Below are 17,185 nucleotides of genomic sequence, written 5' to 3'. Positions count from 1 at the left end.
ATATTATCGAGCAATCAGCTGAATCAAGGTGACTGCAATCATACGCTCACTCACTACCTGGAAATGACCCATTACCTCTGCAACACAGGGGCCAGGGGAGTATTTTCCTGCTGCTTTTGAAGAGGACATAGCTGCTGGAGCAGGCATTGGGAATTTGGAAAACAAAACCTGAGTGTTTTCTATTCTAATTACACTACAGCCACATGTTTTGAATAATGTAGCCATAAAAATAGAAAGACGCCAGGAGAACCAGATGGGGAGATGTATAGAGAAAGACATTATTCCACAGAGCAGAGGGTGATTCAGTCTGTCAACGCCCACAGAGCCTGCCCATCCTTATAAAATCAATGATGGCTCACCAAGAACATAACATGACATTTAGCTTTAAACCCTGCTTTGGAACTCCCACACAGACACAAAGGCATTATTAAAAAAAATTACTGAACACATAACAAAGATACAGATATAACGATGGTCTGTGACAAATGATCAAATGGCACTGCACCCTAGGGCGTCTTGATGACATTTACTCTTAAATCAACACACATGCATTCCAGCACACTTTCTTCCCTTCACACGCACTGGAAAAAAATTAAGCTAAAACATAATGAGAGAATCAGCAAATACAGAAAGATGCGCAAAAACAATAAGGCCTCTCTGAGCTCTGCAATGAACAAATAATCAGTTACGTGATGATCTTGTAATCACATTAGAGATAAAAATCCCATTATCTCCTGATTATACATCAGCCTTTGTGCTCTCTTCAAGTACCCTGTGGAACAGCCACCCAGAATGATGGAAAAATGAACAAGCTGTTTCCCCTCTCAGCCCCCAGTCCTACCTTAGCTAAACCATACCCTCACAGAACCCAACAGTGTAGTCAGAGAGCAGACGCTGAACACAGCCTGTAAATCTTCCTTCACTCATAGCACTCACTCAGGGAGTAGAGATTAAAATAAAACTTATTTAGGTGCCTCTGTGAACCAGTGACTGAGGATGTACTCCCAGAAATCCAATTAGTGGCAGTAGAAAATACTAAATTTCACCCTTTCATTCATCCAGCACTCATGCATCTTGGTCCATAATACCATCCTCCATTAGCCATCTTCCCTACCCTTTTTGCCTCTAGTGTCTCCCACAGACACACTCACAGCCACTTTGCTTTTACCCCATGTCTCTCTTATGTTCTTTTCTGTCACTTATCTCAATTTTTCCTACTCTCTTCCTTATTCACCTTTTATTATCACGCTTCACTCTCACAAAACCCGCAGACATCTATATCCACTGTTGGAATATCTGCCTCTTCACTTCAAAGTTGCAAAAAGAAGCTCCACTGTAGCACTTCTTCAAAAAAAAAAAAAAAAAGAATGTAAAGGAGACTGACATCTTGTGAGCTATGGTGTCATGCAACCTAGAGCCACAGAAAGGTTGCGATGGTTGGCTGGGGTGAGATGATTGGGTTGCTTTTAAGGCCCACTTTGAGAAATGGGTCTTCACTCCCCTTTACTGCTCCAAAACCTGAGAGGCCTAATGTCACATGCAATAAGAGACAATCTGGCAGCAGAGATTCAGTTACAGACAGCTGTCTTATAAGACACCTTTCTCTCTTCCTTTGATGCACTCACCAATTAACAGGAGGAACAAATTAAAGCCATGCATCTCAAACAATCACATAAGTAAAGAAGCAGACGAAGAAAAAAGAAATGCCTCCTTCAGAGAAAAATAAGACTTTTTTGTTTCATAGCAGTGCCCCCGGATGATTGTGTAGAATACGCATGTGTGGTCTGTGAGCAGAATATTGAACATTTCATTTTACCCAACCCATTAAGACAAAAGATTGATTCTCTATCTAGAATTCACAGAAGCAATTAAGTGTAAAAGTCTGTTAGGGGCCATTATACCTAATGCAAGTTTTCTTTCACTCCGCAGTACAATAGTTTTACACTGTTGGGACAACTGCATCTATCCAGATCAATACTAAATGAACTCCATATTCAAGCTGAATGTAAGCCCCTTAGACAAGCTCAGTGCTAAGTTACATGGATACAATGATATTATGGAGTGGACGATAAAGAGCATTTAAGAATGACACACATCTAATCTGGTCTAGACTGTCGTAAAATCCATGAGACTATTCACTACGATAACAGGGACACTAAAAACATCTGGCTTTGCACTCCAGACAAAGCTCCATCTTTGACAAAATAAAGAAAGCAAAGATAAACCTTTATTAATTTTGCAAAGCTCTCTTTCAGAAAATCCTCTTTATTTGAGGTGGGAAGAAGTGGGGTGGGAACATGCACAACCTCCTACGCATATTCCTAAGAAGTAATCCAGAAGGCTGTTCACTGGCGTGTGCAGCACTCAGGCAGCTCCACAAAGGCACATGCAAATGAAGACTCAAGTGGAGCAACAGGGGAAGAGGGGACCAAACAGACTTGCTGTCAACTGCTGAGCACAAATGTGGAAAAGCTTAGCCTTGGAATCATTTTGATATTCAGGGGACCAAACACTCCACTGAAAGAACCACAAGTCACCACAACCCCCCCCCCAAAAAAACTCCATTCTTCTCCTCTACTGACAATTACTCTTCTTTCATCTATCTACAAAGTGTGTGACACAACAGCTCAATTAATTAAAATGACTTGGAAATCCCTAAAATAGAAGCTAAAGTGCTAGCAATAAAACTAAAGTACTTAAATCATGATTAAACATAACAATCCTTCAGACCCTAAAAAACAAAACAAAAAAACAAAAAACAGCCTTATTATTCCAGTCTAGTTCTAACACTACTCTGTAAACACAACTCCCTGCCAGTGTGTTAGGAAGTTATACATGCTCCACTTAAGCTATAGGAAGTGGAGGATGGCATACTTTTGCAAATTGTTGCACAAACAGATTGGATGGCCTGGAGGCTCTGATGTACAACAGTTGTTTAACACCTGAATTGTACAGACTGTACGGATGAGGTAATATATGCAGCTATTAAGTATAAGAGATACTCATGCAAACATGAAATCAGAACTTACATTGCCAAGGTTGATAAAACCATGCTCCCTGGCGATGCGGTCAGCCTCCTCTGGCCCCCCATTGATCTGGACAGCCCAAGTGTTGGTGTAGACCTCTGCGGCATCAGTCCACATCAATTCAGTTGTTAGGAGGACAAGGACTGTCCATAAGTGCAGCAGGTCCACCCTGGCATCCATGAAAAGGAGAACACTTCGCAGGGCGGCCTCTCTGTCTGTCTGTCCCTGCTTCCCGGGCAGAGCGGGACTGCTCTGCCTCACAGCAGCAAAGTAGAACAGTGGCCTAGAGATGAGACGAAAGAGCTAGCTATAAACACAAACATGGCCTTCTTAAGTGGGTCACTCTTGGGTCTGAATTACCTACTGCACAAACACAAAACTGCAGCAAAAATAGAGTACACCCACAGACCCAGTCCACTGTCAAATTCACAATTAAAACAAAAACAGATCATAATGAATTAACGTTAGGTAAAAACAGACAAAGGCACTGCCATAAACAGAATTATTTTTCAACCCTCCCTCGTCTTTTTCAGACCTAAAATGGTAATGTATGATAATGACATACAGTAGGCATGTCGCTGCAATACAGGACAAGCTCCAAGCAAACCAGAACACAGCCTGTAGTGCCAGCTAGAAAGACAAGGCATCTGAGGGTGAGGACGTTTAAATCTCACTCAGACACTGCTGTTAATTTTAACATTTTTATTCAACGAACCCATTTTTAGATTGAAGAAGTGCTGTTACACATATTTTAAATGAATAGTAAAATAACAAACATGATAAGAAAGGACAATTTTGAGCAGATGTTCAAATAAAAAAAAACAAACAAGATTTTCAGACTGCGGGCCTTTGATTTGTAGCCCTTTGAGTTGTGGGAAAGGTAAGTCACACATAAAAAGGAAAGCTTTGAGGCAAGTTAGCCGACTGTGAGTGAGAAGAAAGATAGAGATAAGGTGTGGGAATCCGCTAGGTATATACAAGCTCATACTAAGGAAGATGAAGAGGAGGGAGGTGATGCAGGTCTAAATGCCTGTCCAGTCCCACTGCTGATCCCACTAATGCGGCATCATGGTACTATTCACTGAGTCAGTCCTCGCTACACTGTTAGCTGGTGTGAAAAGAAATAACAGCTACTGAAAGAGTCTAATCTAAGTAAATTAAACTAATTTAAGTTAAGCTGGTTTTGTGGAGGATTCAAAAATTCAAAGAAAGAAAGAATTTCCAATGCAAACCCTCTTAGTGGGTACAGAAAGGGCACATGGACTGGTTGTCATTCTTACTGCCATAACAGGATTTTCTATAAAGTATTCCTTAATTTGGCAGTGGTTATAACCATCAGGTACAAACGATGACAAAAGAAAAAACAACAACTAAGTGCCTTAGTGAGGTGTTGGGCCACCACGAGCTGTTGCAGTAGCTTCAGTATGCCTTCACAAAAGTTCAAACTCTGATGGATGGTGCTGTCTAACACATCTGAACCCTCTCATAGGTGTTAAATTCCACTGGTTTGCCTCTAGCGCATTTCATCTATTTCCGCCATCAGGTCAAAATTTGTACTTTTACACAAGAAATATCAAAGTCTGCTTCCCAGCTGTGAGCTTTCCCCTGCCTCCATCCTAAGGTAAATTTGTCTACTTCAGTATCAAACCTCTACATTTTCTGTAGATATTCATGGTCCCAAAAGGACGAATCCTAATGACCTCCTTCCCTTTTCACTGCCTGACCTGAATCTCCGTACCACTGGGTAAACTGCAGTGAAAATTACTGAGCATGTTCAGTCTCCCCAAAAGATTGTCCCTATTTCGAGCTCTTAATTTTTAGATCTTCTCTTGCCCTGACTTGAAGTCATATTGTGCTCACAAGATATCTCGTGATTTGACTGTCATGATTTTTGCTTGGCAGTGTTAGACTCCCACTGAGATAAACCTTTTTAATTCTAACGACACTGTGGTCCTTCCTCTATACCCTAAGGACTGATTAACATTTTTATCTCCAGCTCCCTGAGGCTCTGAGAACTGCAAAATCGTCAGTGTGATAGCCATTCGGTCAAACAGTTTCAGATTGTGGTGCTGCTGTGAGGCTTTAGACTTTCAGTGTTGTTAATGGATTTTTGAAAAACAATAGGAGCCAATGTCTTCTGCAAGGTAAGGCAACCCTGTAGTAGAGCAGACTGTTCCACTGACTGAGCCGCTAAAGGTGAAAGAAAAAATAATGTGTTTTCAGAGCGCTGGCAGTTATGATGGCAGCAGGTGGCAGTGTCTAAAAACAGTCTGATAACACAAGCCCTTTACAGAAAAGTAAACAGGGTGCTCATTCTGACATGACACGAAGGACTTGACATGAACCTGACACCCTCAGATGCAGTTAGATTAATGGAAAGACTTCCATGTCTAAAGGGGGCTAATGAGCACCCCGGTCACTTTTCCCTAAACATTGTGACAGCAATCTTACTAGTCCAGACAACATCTACTTATCACTTTCAACACAGAGCAAGCCTGAACTGATAGGCACGCACAAGATTATGACAATGTCATGTGTTATTTGCCAGTAAGCACAAGTACTGTGGCTCTCTCTGTCACAGTCCAGGGTATGTCTGAATGAAGGAACGAGGAACATTAACAGAAAAGTGACCTATGTCTAATGACAGAAAGCATCACTTTAACAGACTGATGAAGGCAGCAATGTGACCTATCTGAAAAGTGCTACAGATGACGTGGTTGAAATAGTGAAAAGGGGCGGATGGCAGCACAGAGAGGGATATTTTAGTTATATGCTGACATGTTACAAAACAACATACCTATTTCTTTGCCCACAGACTTACAAGACTAAGAACAATTTAGCCTTTGTTTCCCAAAAGAGAAATCCTAAAAGTGACAAGATCTGTCACAATTGCTTAAGCTTCATTCATGTTAAACCTCTTAAAGTAAAAAAATATCCAGTTTTAGCAAATGCATAATATTGATTATCAGTAGTGAATTCGGGTTCTGTCAAGTAACTACCCCTTTCTCAACTCTAATTTAAAGTATACTGTACTGCACCTATTGGCAGTGGCCAATTTGAAGTGTGACAGTATAATTGGTTTCCAGGTAAGGCGCTGCTTTTACCTTTAGTGCTTCATAAAATCCACTGTTAAAAAAAAAGATACACATTTCAGAACATTTCATCAACACACAGGATGCCCTCCGCCTTCGTTTGCCCAATCAACTAGGCTATCCAAACTATTAAACAAGAAGAAGCTCACTCTATACATCTGTGGCTTCACACATACATTTAGGAGTGGGTGTGATTTGAGCGCACTAGGAGAGTTAGTGGAAACATGCCTATGGGCTGTCACTCTTCCCGCAGAGCAATTCTTCTGAGCTCATTAGATGCTATGCTGGAGTCACAAAAACAGGAGCAGGGGGCCTACTGTCACTGAGGGTGGAAGATGGGGAGAGGAAGTGAAAGTGGCGGGGGATATCCCCATCCCCCCCCCCATACAGCATTGCGGAAAATAATGAGCATATATTAAAACGATGCCCAAAACACCTCCTCTCAAAACACAGCCTGGAGAGGCATTAACAAGAGGCTGCTTGCTCCTACAATATACATCAAAGGCCTAAAACTGAAATGAAACGTCAACCTTCAAACCACAGAATTTAAGACATTAGAACCTAAACTACAATGCAAATAAAAACTTAGTTGCATAACCTTTTTTGATACTAATAGTACACTCGAATACGTGAGCCAGTGGAAATGCAGGGGCGGACTAATGACCTGTGGTATGCTAAAATAACACACCAACCTTCTGTTTCAATCCATTGAGAGACCTCTAAATGTGGTTCAGTATCTCATGGTGATAATGGCAAGATTTGTTTTAAATCAAAGATTCCTGCTTTTTTTTTCTTTTACGAGATTTTAAAAACACTTTCTCACTTAACAGAGCAGCAGCAGGAGCAACAACAGGTTGCTCCTATCAAAACACCCTGCTTAGACATTCTGAAGACATAACATTTTATGAGCAATCCTCTCCTCTCCCTCAGCAACAAAAAGCTGAGGTACCCTTGTGTAATGCACTTTTGCCCCCACCCCATCACTCCAGTGAAGGCGCTCAGTGCCCAGCAGGACAAGAGCGTGTTGCACAAACTAACCACAGATTGATTTCAGTCCTTTGACGCCCCCTCGCTATTCAGCTCCGCTGAAAAGAGATGGAGATGGAGATGGATCTGCGATGCATCAACAGCGTGCATTTATTATTGTCTTGATAACATCATTAAGCCTTCGGGCAACAGCCTCTACACTGCTGGATATTCTAGACTTGCAGCTTTATAGCTTTTAAAATCTTTTATGAGCTGAAAACCGACTGCAACACAAAGAAGGTCTAACAAGATCTGGGGAAGATTTTCCATATTATTAGCATGGCAAAAGTAATGTCGTATCAACAAGTTGTCAATATCATTATCAGTGTCACCTTTCGCTGCTCTTACAGGCTGTGTTAAGAGTTATACTTTACAATGATGTAAAGTGATTTGAATGTTAAAGCTGTGGTCAGACAAACACCTTAGCAAAAGGTATATTATTGGCTACAAATATTTTTATAATTTAATTTCAATTGAAGTGAACTGTTCATAACCTCCATATCTTGTACAGTATTTACTGCCTTCTTAGATAATGAAGCTTATTGTTTAATTGTAAAATATCTGGCCTCAATATAAATGTCTCTCTTGCCATTCTTTAATAACCAAATCTGAGGAATTCTTATATATACTAGTAGTCAAAACTTCAGACACACTTCCCCACTGAACTGTGTCCAATCGTTTGACTGCTAGTGTACAGCACATAAAGACTAATATCAGCCAGGATATATAGGTTTTCCTTTTACCACTAAAATATTCCTACTTTAAAAAATCCATTATCAGCTAGCTGTAGCTGTAGCTGAGTGGAATGATAAATACATGACTATCTGGTTGGACATAACTTCCACTTCTGATTAAAATACCACAGAATCAAACGCATTAAAATGTTTTACTTTGTAAGAATAGACCAACTCTAGATCTACCTCTTGCAATTAATAGTAGAAAAGACTAGAAATTAGAGGACTGGGCTTGAGACTACAAGGTTGCCAATTTTATTTTCCTACCCATCTGGAAAATGTGTATGACCTGGAAAACACTTGACCTCCAGCTGCTCCAGAACAACTGCTTAGGAAGCCTGCGGTCACATGAACATGTCCGGTAGCGCCGATGCAATGTATCTGACAAACAGCATGTGCATTCAATTAACTTTTTCTACATTAGTCTCACTCCAAAGAGATTCCATTACCATAATTTAACAAAATAACAGATCTACTCTTAATGGGGATGAACAGGCAATTTCCACTGGTAATGACAAGCACATGAAGCTATGACAGACCATATGCAGCACTCCAGCTCTATTTCAGGCTGCCCACCAGCCAAATCAACACCCACCATGTGCTCTAGGCTGCCCTCTCCTACAAATCCAAGGTACAGGAGAGGGCTGCAGCATTTGTGAAGTACTGCTGATAGCCAAGCATCCTCTCCTGAGAGAGAAAATTGCTCCAAGCACGAGCGTGATTGGAAAAGCAGACACACTGCACAGGCATGTTGTGTGCTCAGTCAGGACAGGGGTTCACAGTGAGCTGTACAGCGATCATCTGAGACACACTATGAAGTGAGTGAGAACACTGTTGACTGAGTACCACTAAGGCCTGATCCATCTTAGCTGCTACCGTCTCTGATAAAATATTGTCTAGGGTAGCAGAAATGTGTTCAGGAGAAAGATTCAATTCTTTAAGTAATGTCCCACAGAGAGTTCCAATTTTTAACTGCTATCTGAATCCTGGCATTGTTCCCTGTGTCAAACTTCCCTTCATCCACAATACTCCCTCTGCCCTAGTTTACAAGTGAGTTACTGTATACTGTTGACAGTATATACTCCTTTCTTCTGCACTGCATTCCTGTTTTATGCTTCTTATAAAATATGTGCTCAAAGAGCTCACAGCTAAAAAAAAAAAAATGACAAAGAAGGTGCATGTGAACCAATTAGTCCAAACTGTTCTTGCATCTGTTTCGGATGCCTCCTGGGCGCCTTCCTAGGGAGGTGTTCCGGGCATGTCCCACCGGGAGGAGGCCCCGGAGAAGACCCAGGACACGCTGGAGGGACTATGTCTCTCGGCTGGCCTGGGAACGCCTCAGCATTCCCCCGGAGGAGCTGGAGGAAGTGTCTGGAGAGAGGGAAGTCTGGGCATCTTTGCTTAGACTGCTGCCCCCGCGACCCGGTCCCGGATAAGTGGAGGAAAATGGATGGATGGATGGATGGATGTTCTTGCTTTATAAATATAACACAGAACCAACCCTTTTAATAGATTTGAGCTCCTAACTGGCCTGCAAGATTTAGGCCTCACAAACAAAGGGACATAAGATTTGTTTCACAGAGTAGCAGTGATGAGGTGAGGTGGTGTAATCCAACTGAGAAGGATGCTCAGGACTGTGCTGTTTGCCTCACTGGCTGGTGACCTTGACTTTATCCCTTGTCAGCATCCCAGTGGGCACTGCATAGAGGTATAAAGTAACAACAGTGACCGGATGAGTTCGATCACATAAAGTTGAGTTTTTCAGCCTGTTGGCTCAAACACCCTCTGCTTATCACTTTGCCTTTCTTAAAATAAACCCATAGGCTATACCTGATGCCAGTGTGAAGAGGAATAGTGCGTAGCTAAGTCTAAACCATTTCTGCCCGTCCTGAGAAGCAGAACTAAGTGAAATTGATTACAGCAATTCCCACCTTACACAGATAAAAGCACCTGATGAGGGGTTTAGCCTATTAAGGCTTCAGGGTGAATAAGTAAGAGAGAAAAGGAAAATGCAGGTGTGTGCGCAGGAGAGAAAGAGGCGAGGGAGGCCAGCGAGACAAATTTCAATTTACAAATAACATGCGACAGGAAACACAACAGTAACAACAAGCATGCTGTTAACTTACCAACAAATAACTTAAGAGAGGAAGAGCTGCGGATCAAATCTGGTCAGTTGTCGGGCTAAGTCATGTCTCCTCAAACAAAAAAGGTCCAGCAATACTGGACAAGAAAGCGTGTTGTCCAGACTGGGGAAGGATTTACCTGACTGGGAAGACTGGTGAGCGCAGTCTCCGCCTTGACCGAGACTTTATGCTAAAACAGCCGTCATGCTTTTCGCAAATACTCCCATTGTTCCCACCCACTCTGCCACAACTCCCCTCCCTGCTTTGAACACATTTAACTCGTCCGGTTGAGAAAAACTAAAAGAACCAAGCAGTTGTCAGTCGTACCTTTGCTACTCAAATGCCAACAACGACCGAAACGTCACGACTCCACATCCTCTTCTTCTTCCCCTGGGTGGAGATACCCTTTCTCCTGTGGCTTGACTTTCAAGTTTACATCTAACCCAACGCTGCGCGTCCGCTACTTATTCCAGGGGACGAATAATAATGCATTCCACACACACCCATCTTCCTCCAAAAGTGCGGAATGCAACTATCTCGTCTCGCTTGTTATCCGCCACCAACTTGTAACCATCACCATCGTTATATTTTGCCGGTTAACTTCAACCTCCGTTATTTTTTAACGATTTCCAGTAAGTCTTTAAATTATTTCACATGGCTTGTTTGCTGAGTATAGTCTGTTGGCATTAACTCACACAAGCACAGTAAATACATAGATATCAAGCAGGGGGAGAATAAAGGGTTACGAGCCAACACATTATAACGCCTCATTCCTGGATGGAGACAACAAAACTGCCACAAATCCTTTTCTTCAGGAAATACGTCACGTTAAGAGCCGACCGGACCATCGCGTATATGCTCGATTTGTATCACCGCGGTCGTTGAACGGGGTGGGTTACCGCTTTTAGACAGGTGAAACCAGGGATAAACTCGGCCAAAGTCAGGCTAATCTTTTTTTATTCGACATGAGAAGCTTGCTTTTCAGTATCTTGTGAAATTAATTAGTTCGTGGGATTGTATGATTGTAAATTCACGATGTATAACAGTAAAACATATTTATACAATAAAATGATATTTGATGGCAAAACCTCTAAGTGTATTTCTAGTAATAATTCAAAATATTTTGTTAGAATTATAGGAGTTTGTGTAGGTTCCAACCGCTACAAGGAATTCCGGGCCACGGCTGTAAGTAAAACACACATCCTTGCTTTCAAGATAGGTGATTTGTACCGCTGTATGTGAGCGCCATCTTCTGGGCATCCTTTGAACCTACACACACGGGTAAAACAGCACACTGTACGGCAGGGGGGGCCGTAACACAAAGCTTCCAGACCGACTCTGGCTCGCATGGTTGTGTGTACCGCGTTACAGACTGGTATAAGTGCAATCCAGCCCGCTTTCAGCCGCTTCCTCGTTAGCACGGTCCAAAGTTATACCGGAACAAGGCAGCACGCATGTGCCGTCAACCCGGAAGTAGATGGCTCTTATATTTTTATGGGTGTTTTCTCAATTTCACCAAGTTATGACAAATTTGCTGTTAACAGTGACTAATGTATTTTAACACCGGCTAGACAGAGCTTGGCGGTTCCAAATCTTTCCAAACCGTGTGGATGTTACATCTGAGTGCCAGCTCCACAGCAGGCTGTTTCCGAATACCTGCACTTTTGATTTAGCCTTACGTTGAGAGATCACAAAACCACAAACGACATATGTCATAACGTTATTTTGTTCTCAGAAACTACAGACAGAAAGAATACGTTTTAAGTGCCAGCGTTTCTTGGTGTTCCTGAAGTTGGGAAGATAGAAGTAGTTAGGCTGTTCATTTCTCATACTATCCCCTCGTTCTGCGTTGCACAATACATTCAGTAACTTAGAGGATGGACTTTCGTGGTAGGAGGCATGAGCGAGGCAGCAACTGGACCGACCCGGAGATAGTGGAGTTGCTCCAGCTGTGGTCCGACGAGTCGGTCCAGATTGAACTGGAGAGCTCACTGCGCAACCAGCGTGTATTTGACCGAATAGCACACGTTTTGCGCGAAAAGGGCATCTACCGCACAGGTGACCAGTGCAGGGAGAAGATCAAAAAGATGAAGCTCGAGTATCGCCGCATCAAGGACAACCACAAACTGAGGTCCTGGAAGTTTTATGACGTGATGGACAGGGTGCTGGCGAACCGACCAGCTATTACTTACTCCTCCTTGGGCGGAGCTGTCATAGCTCAACAGGTGTTTCAGAGCCCAAGCGGGCCTGATGCATACCTCCAAGGAGCTCCAGCGGGCTCCTTTGGGCCCGCCTCCTCGGGTGGGTTTCTGTTTGGTCAGCCTCCAAAAACTGGAGATCCGCTGGACATAAAATGTGAAGCTGTTGAGGACAGCATGCTTAACTCAGGTGCTGCGCCCCCTGAGATGTACTATGGGTCTGGAGATGACCAGGAAACTGATGGGCAGTCTTTACTGGAGCCAGAGGACACACTGGGTCGAGGAGAGAGTTCAACAAATACAAGGACCTCACCTTCAGGTTGTCAGTCCAAATACTGTCATGATTATTTGTAATGGCAGAAAATAGGAGTCAAGTAATGTTTAATTATCATTGAAGTTTTTATAAATTAAGTTCAGGAATATTCAGTTTAAGAGTGTCAGAAGTATAAGTTTATACTGGGTGTCATTGCTTGCCTTCTGGATGTGGCTGTTAACAGGAATCCCATATATAGGGCATGGCCTTCATCTGATGTGTGCCCATTTTAAATAGATCCTGACTGAGTGTAGGGGGGTTCATCTACAGAGGGTCACTGAGAAGGTGTAGTGGAGAAAACAAACAAACAGAATATAGTAACAGTGGTGCGGTGGGTAGAGCAGTCGTCTCCCAACCAGAAGGTTGAAGGTTTGAATCTCGGTACCTGCAGTCCACATGTCGAAGTGTGCTTGGCCAAGACACTGGACCCCCCATTGCCCGTGATGGTGGCACGTATGCACACAGCTGGACTCTGACTGTACTGTAGGGGCAACAATGACTGACTGATTCTTTGACACTTCTCATATCTAATGAGATGATTCTGTGATTCTGTTCCCTATCTTTCAGATTGCTGAATTGTCTTACAACTTATTGAACTGTTCGGAAGTATTGTAATATTAAATAATCATTGGGATAATTTGCCTGAATTAATTTAGTTCACATCAGACCTTAACAGCCTCAGATTTCTCTTTTGGGAAGGAGCTTAAGGTGGGAGAATTTTATTTTAAATTTGATCTCCTATCTTGGCTGTCCTCTAAGGATGTGTGTTGAGGGGAACCAGGGTTTTTGATGCATTTGTTTCCAGCACTGGCATTAAAACAGTCTTTCATATTGTTTAAGGCCTCATCTGTCTTTATTACGTAGGCCTACTGTCACATTATTATTACTATTACCTTAATTATCACAGTGTAACAAATGCCTCTTTTTTTCATGTCCCCAGGTTTTAGTGACCTGAACGTTGCAGGGTCTGCTACAGCTGACGCCCAGACTGTTGGTGGTTCTGTGCCACAGGACATATCTCAGCATCCCAGCAAGGAGGGTTCTCATCCCCTGACCTCTGTGAGACAGAGGAAGCATAGACGGGGTGGCAAAACATCAGCTAGGTGTGGTGCTCAGAGGAGCCTGGATAAAGCCCTGGCCAGCTTCCTGAACTGGCAGCAATCAGCAGAGGAGCGCCTCCTGTCCCTGGAGGAAGCGCAACTGGAGAGAGAGCTGCAGGCTGAGGAGCGCAGGGAACAGCGGGAGGAGAGGAGGGCGGAACAGGAGCGCCAGCATGAGCTCCGCTTGTTTAGTATGCTCACTGGGGCATTAGTTGCTGTTCGACAGGGTGCTGCGACCACTGCAACAACACCAGCTGACCTCTCTGTCTCACCCCAAACTTATCTGACCACAGGCACCGCCCCCCGTGTGTCGTCCTCTTTATCTCAGCCCCTTTCAGAAACTTCCACAGCGCAGGCTGTTTCTGCACAGGACACAATAAAACCAACAGCACCTACATCTGCCTGCAAAATGTCTCAGATTGTTTTGACAACGCTGGGAGATGGAAAAACCCCTGGCCATAGCAGGTACTTGTCCATCCGTGGTAACAACTTCCTACAGCATCATGGTATTCTCCAGGAGGGCTTTGAACAATACATCATGGACAAACACCATGACACAGACAACCCCGATGTGAGTTTGTGTCAAATAGTACCATTTACAGTTGTTGAATAGCTGCAATCTGTTAAAGTGATGAAATAATGATAATTTACAAGGCCCTCTTTTTTTCTTACTTGCAGGGTATAATCAATATGGGCACCAGTGAGAACAAACTATGCTATGATCTTCTTCATAGACGGGTACTATAAATAATACAGGCATGTTCTAATAATGCTGATTTAATGCTGTAGATTGTGGTGTTCTATAATATGTGTCTGCCATTGTGTATTATTCTAAATCATTTAGCCTGCATTCACAAATGAATTTCATCTTCCTTTCTGCTATAGCTGACCAAGCCTGACATGCTTCATGTTGACCCAGCCCTGTTGGAGTATTCAGACTGGAGGGGACACACATTGTAAGTGTAATAAAGCACTTATTTTCTCAGAAAGCTCCTAGTAAAATACCTTTTGAACAAGACATTTCAAAGTAGTCATTAACCTTCCGTCTTGCTCTTTTTCAGCCTGAGAGAAGAGGTGGCAAAGTTCCTGACTCACTACTGCTGTTCCCCAAAGCCGCTTGAAGCTGACAATGTGAGTGAGGTTTATTACTTTTCAAGCTAGAATGTAACATACAGTAAGTGATGTGAACAGTACGTGTAGGACGAGTGCTACAGTTTTAAATGGATTTAATCATAAGCAGGGTTTTGGAAAGCACATAAATAGCAGAAGTAGAAAATATAACAACATTTAATTACTTATACATATACTTAATTACATACACTTTGTAGAGTAAGCGCATCTCTGGTTCTTTCATTTAATAGTACAACAGCCACATTATGACTGCAGATGCATTGTAGTGGTTAAACAAGCTACAGTTAATATGTAATATAACCCATTAATAGTGTGTAAATTACATGTTCTTGTATACAGTAGTCAATAATTAATCTCTGCAAACCTTATCACTACGTGAATATTTTGTGTGTGCTGAAGCAAGAACATTTTGGGTTCATGGCCTGTTTTGTTTAACCCACTGGGACATCCTTATCTGAAGATGATATGTTACATAGTTTTGGGAATTCACGTGGGAGCCAAAAGTGAGCTGTGAACAAAGAGGCAGTATGCTGCTGCACTGGGGTAGTGTAGTGTGTGTGTGTTCCGAAGAAGGACGGAGAGCGAGACCCCGGACGGGGGATGTGACGGACTTGACTGTGCTTATGCCCTAAAAAAGACTGACCCACTCTGTGACAATCTTCTTGTCTAATACTGCATTTATTTCTTTCAGGAATGGTGGCTCTGTCCCCTATCTTTCAGACTGCTGATTATCTTTCAGTATTGTTGAACTGTTTCGTATTAGTGTAATAATAAATGCTTTTTGGAATTGGAATGATGTGCTTGAATTAATTTAGTTCACAGCAAACCTCAACAACCACAGCATCTGCTGTACTGCCACCTGATTCACCTGCAGCATTCATTCATCATTTCGAAGTCTAACTGCATCTACTCTTCAGAATGACTTTTGACTCTGTTACTTCTGATCATTTGCATTTGCACAAGTGAAAGGTGCCTGAAGAACCTTTACTTTTAATAAGGTAATGTTACATTGTGATGTTGAATAGGAAACTATTTCATTATCTTTTCCACCACAAACATAAAATATTTCCTTTTTGGGCTTATGTTATTAGTAAATCTGGTTCAGTTCCTGTGATTAATACTAATGTCCAGCGAATGATGTAATTACTGACAACTAACCCCTTTTTTGCTACAGAGGACATTCTGGATTATAGCCATTCATTGTAGTTAATTTATTCATCTGAGTCATTAATGGTGAAAAAGATGCTAAATGCCACAACTGAACAAACACAGTTTTAAGGGCGACCAGCTTAATTTATAAAGATGTAATTTGTAATGAACCCGTGGCATATTTATCAGGCCTCCTTGAGCGTTAAGTGGGTATTTTGTAATACAGCAGATATGTGTGTTTGTTCAGGTCGTGGTGATGAATGGCGGTACTTCTCTCTTCTCATGTATTGCTGCAGTAATTTGTGACCCTAAGGGTAAGTTCACAAATACACTGAGATGCACAAACGGTACCTCTATTACAAATATTACAACAGCAATGGGAAGGGAAATCTAGCCAAGGTGTTTTTTTTTTTTGGGGGGGGGGGGATTTTAAAAATGATTATCATATAAAGTATAGCAGAGAATGGGTAGGCTGTAGCATAATAATTTGAACAAAACACGTTTTTCAAAATTATTTGGTCAGCTACATAAATTATTCCTTAGTGCCATGGCAAACAAAGCCTCATTTTAAGCAATGAGGTAGATTTGTTTTGCTCAGTAACTGTCCTAATATAATATTCACAAGCCTGAAAAGCAGCCCGTGTTTATCTGTTTACTACCAGCTTGGATCATGTTGGTGCTAATATGCCCAGCTATATTAGATTAGCCAGTTTTTATAAGTGGTGGATTTGCCTCTAAACTGCACTACTACTAACCTAAATAGAAGCTTACATGAGTCATTAAAGACAGGTCACGTATACATCAGTAGATTAGATACATTATGTGTGTGCGTGCTTAAACAACTGCTTAAAGTTAAGAGGTGATATATGTTTCTATGTGAATGTCATGTGGTTATTGTGTTTTTCATGTTATAGATGCCATTCTCATTGCGACTCCTTTCTATGGTATCATTAAAGAGGATGTCGGTCAGTATAGTGATGTGAAACTCTATCATGTTCCTCTTGACTGTGAGGTAGGAAAGCAGAACCTGATTTACTTGCTGAAATTATGCATTTGTAATGTTTGACCATCTTACTGAGCGTATGACATAACTCACATTTGAAGTGTATCGTGTGATCTGGTGTGTTAGCATGGGTTGTCAGCTCTCCAGATTGAATGTTGATATATTCTCCCTTTTCCTCCTGTTTTTCTTTATTTATAGCCTGATGGCAAAGACAGCCGACCCTTCCATCTCACTGTAGAGAAACTAGAAGAAGGTCTGATAAGGGCCAAGCAAGAGGTACTTAATGAACC

General features: G+C 42.1%; 2 protein-coding genes across 4 annotated transcripts in view; one reads left to right on the top strand and one right to left on the bottom strand.

Moving 5' to 3' along the window:
- The window catches only part of furinb (furin (paired basic amino acid cleaving enzyme) b), an 88,875-nt gene extending 78,465 nt beyond the window's left edge, over nt 1-10,410 (bottom strand). The window contains exons 1-2 of one of the 2 annotated variants that reach the window (XM_020615235.1): nt 10,329-10,410; nt 3,030-3,309 (exon numbers count right to left, since the gene is read on the bottom strand). In XM_020615235.1, coding sequence (XP_020470891.1) covers nt 3,030-3,206 — 177 coding nt within the window. In that variant the 5' untranslated portion in view covers nt 3,207-3,309; nt 10,329-10,410. Of the gene's footprint in view, nt 1-3,029; nt 3,310-10,004; nt 10,094-10,328 lie in introns of those variants that run through there. The other variant, XM_020615233.1, reaches the window with a different exon arrangement.
- A 97-nt stretch (nt 10,411-10,507) lies between these two features.
- Nucleotides 10,508-17,185, top strand: part of accs (1-aminocyclopropane-1-carboxylate synthase homolog (Arabidopsis)(non-functional)) — a 10,193-nt gene continuing 3,515 nt past the window's right edge. The window contains exons 1-8 of one of the 2 annotated variants that reach the window (XM_020615232.1): nt 10,508-10,633; nt 13,453-14,183; nt 14,291-14,350; nt 14,498-14,568; nt 14,674-14,743; nt 16,140-16,206; nt 16,807-16,904; nt 17,094-17,171. In XM_020615232.1, the coding sequence (XP_020470888.1) occupies nt 10,528-10,633; nt 13,453-14,183; nt 14,291-14,350; nt 14,498-14,568; nt 14,674-14,743; nt 16,140-16,206; nt 16,807-16,904; nt 17,094-17,171 (1,281 nt within the window). In that variant the 5' untranslated portion in view covers nt 10,508-10,527. Of the gene's footprint in view, nt 10,634-11,001; nt 12,519-13,452; nt 14,184-14,290; nt 14,351-14,497; nt 14,569-14,673; nt 14,744-16,139; nt 16,207-16,806; nt 16,905-17,093; nt 17,172-17,185 lie in introns of those variants that run through there. The other variant, XM_020615231.1, reaches the window with a different exon arrangement.

Source organism: Monopterus albus, unplaced genomic scaffold (assembly GCF_001952655.1).
Source record: "Monopterus albus unplaced genomic scaffold, M_albus_1.0 scaffold160.1, whole genome shotgun sequence".
NCBI classification, from domain to species: Eukaryota; Metazoa; Chordata; class Actinopteri; order Synbranchiformes; family Synbranchidae; genus Monopterus; species Monopterus albus.
The sequence above is the reverse complement of the archived record's forward strand: the minus strand, read 5'-3'. Positions and strand labels throughout refer to the sequence as shown.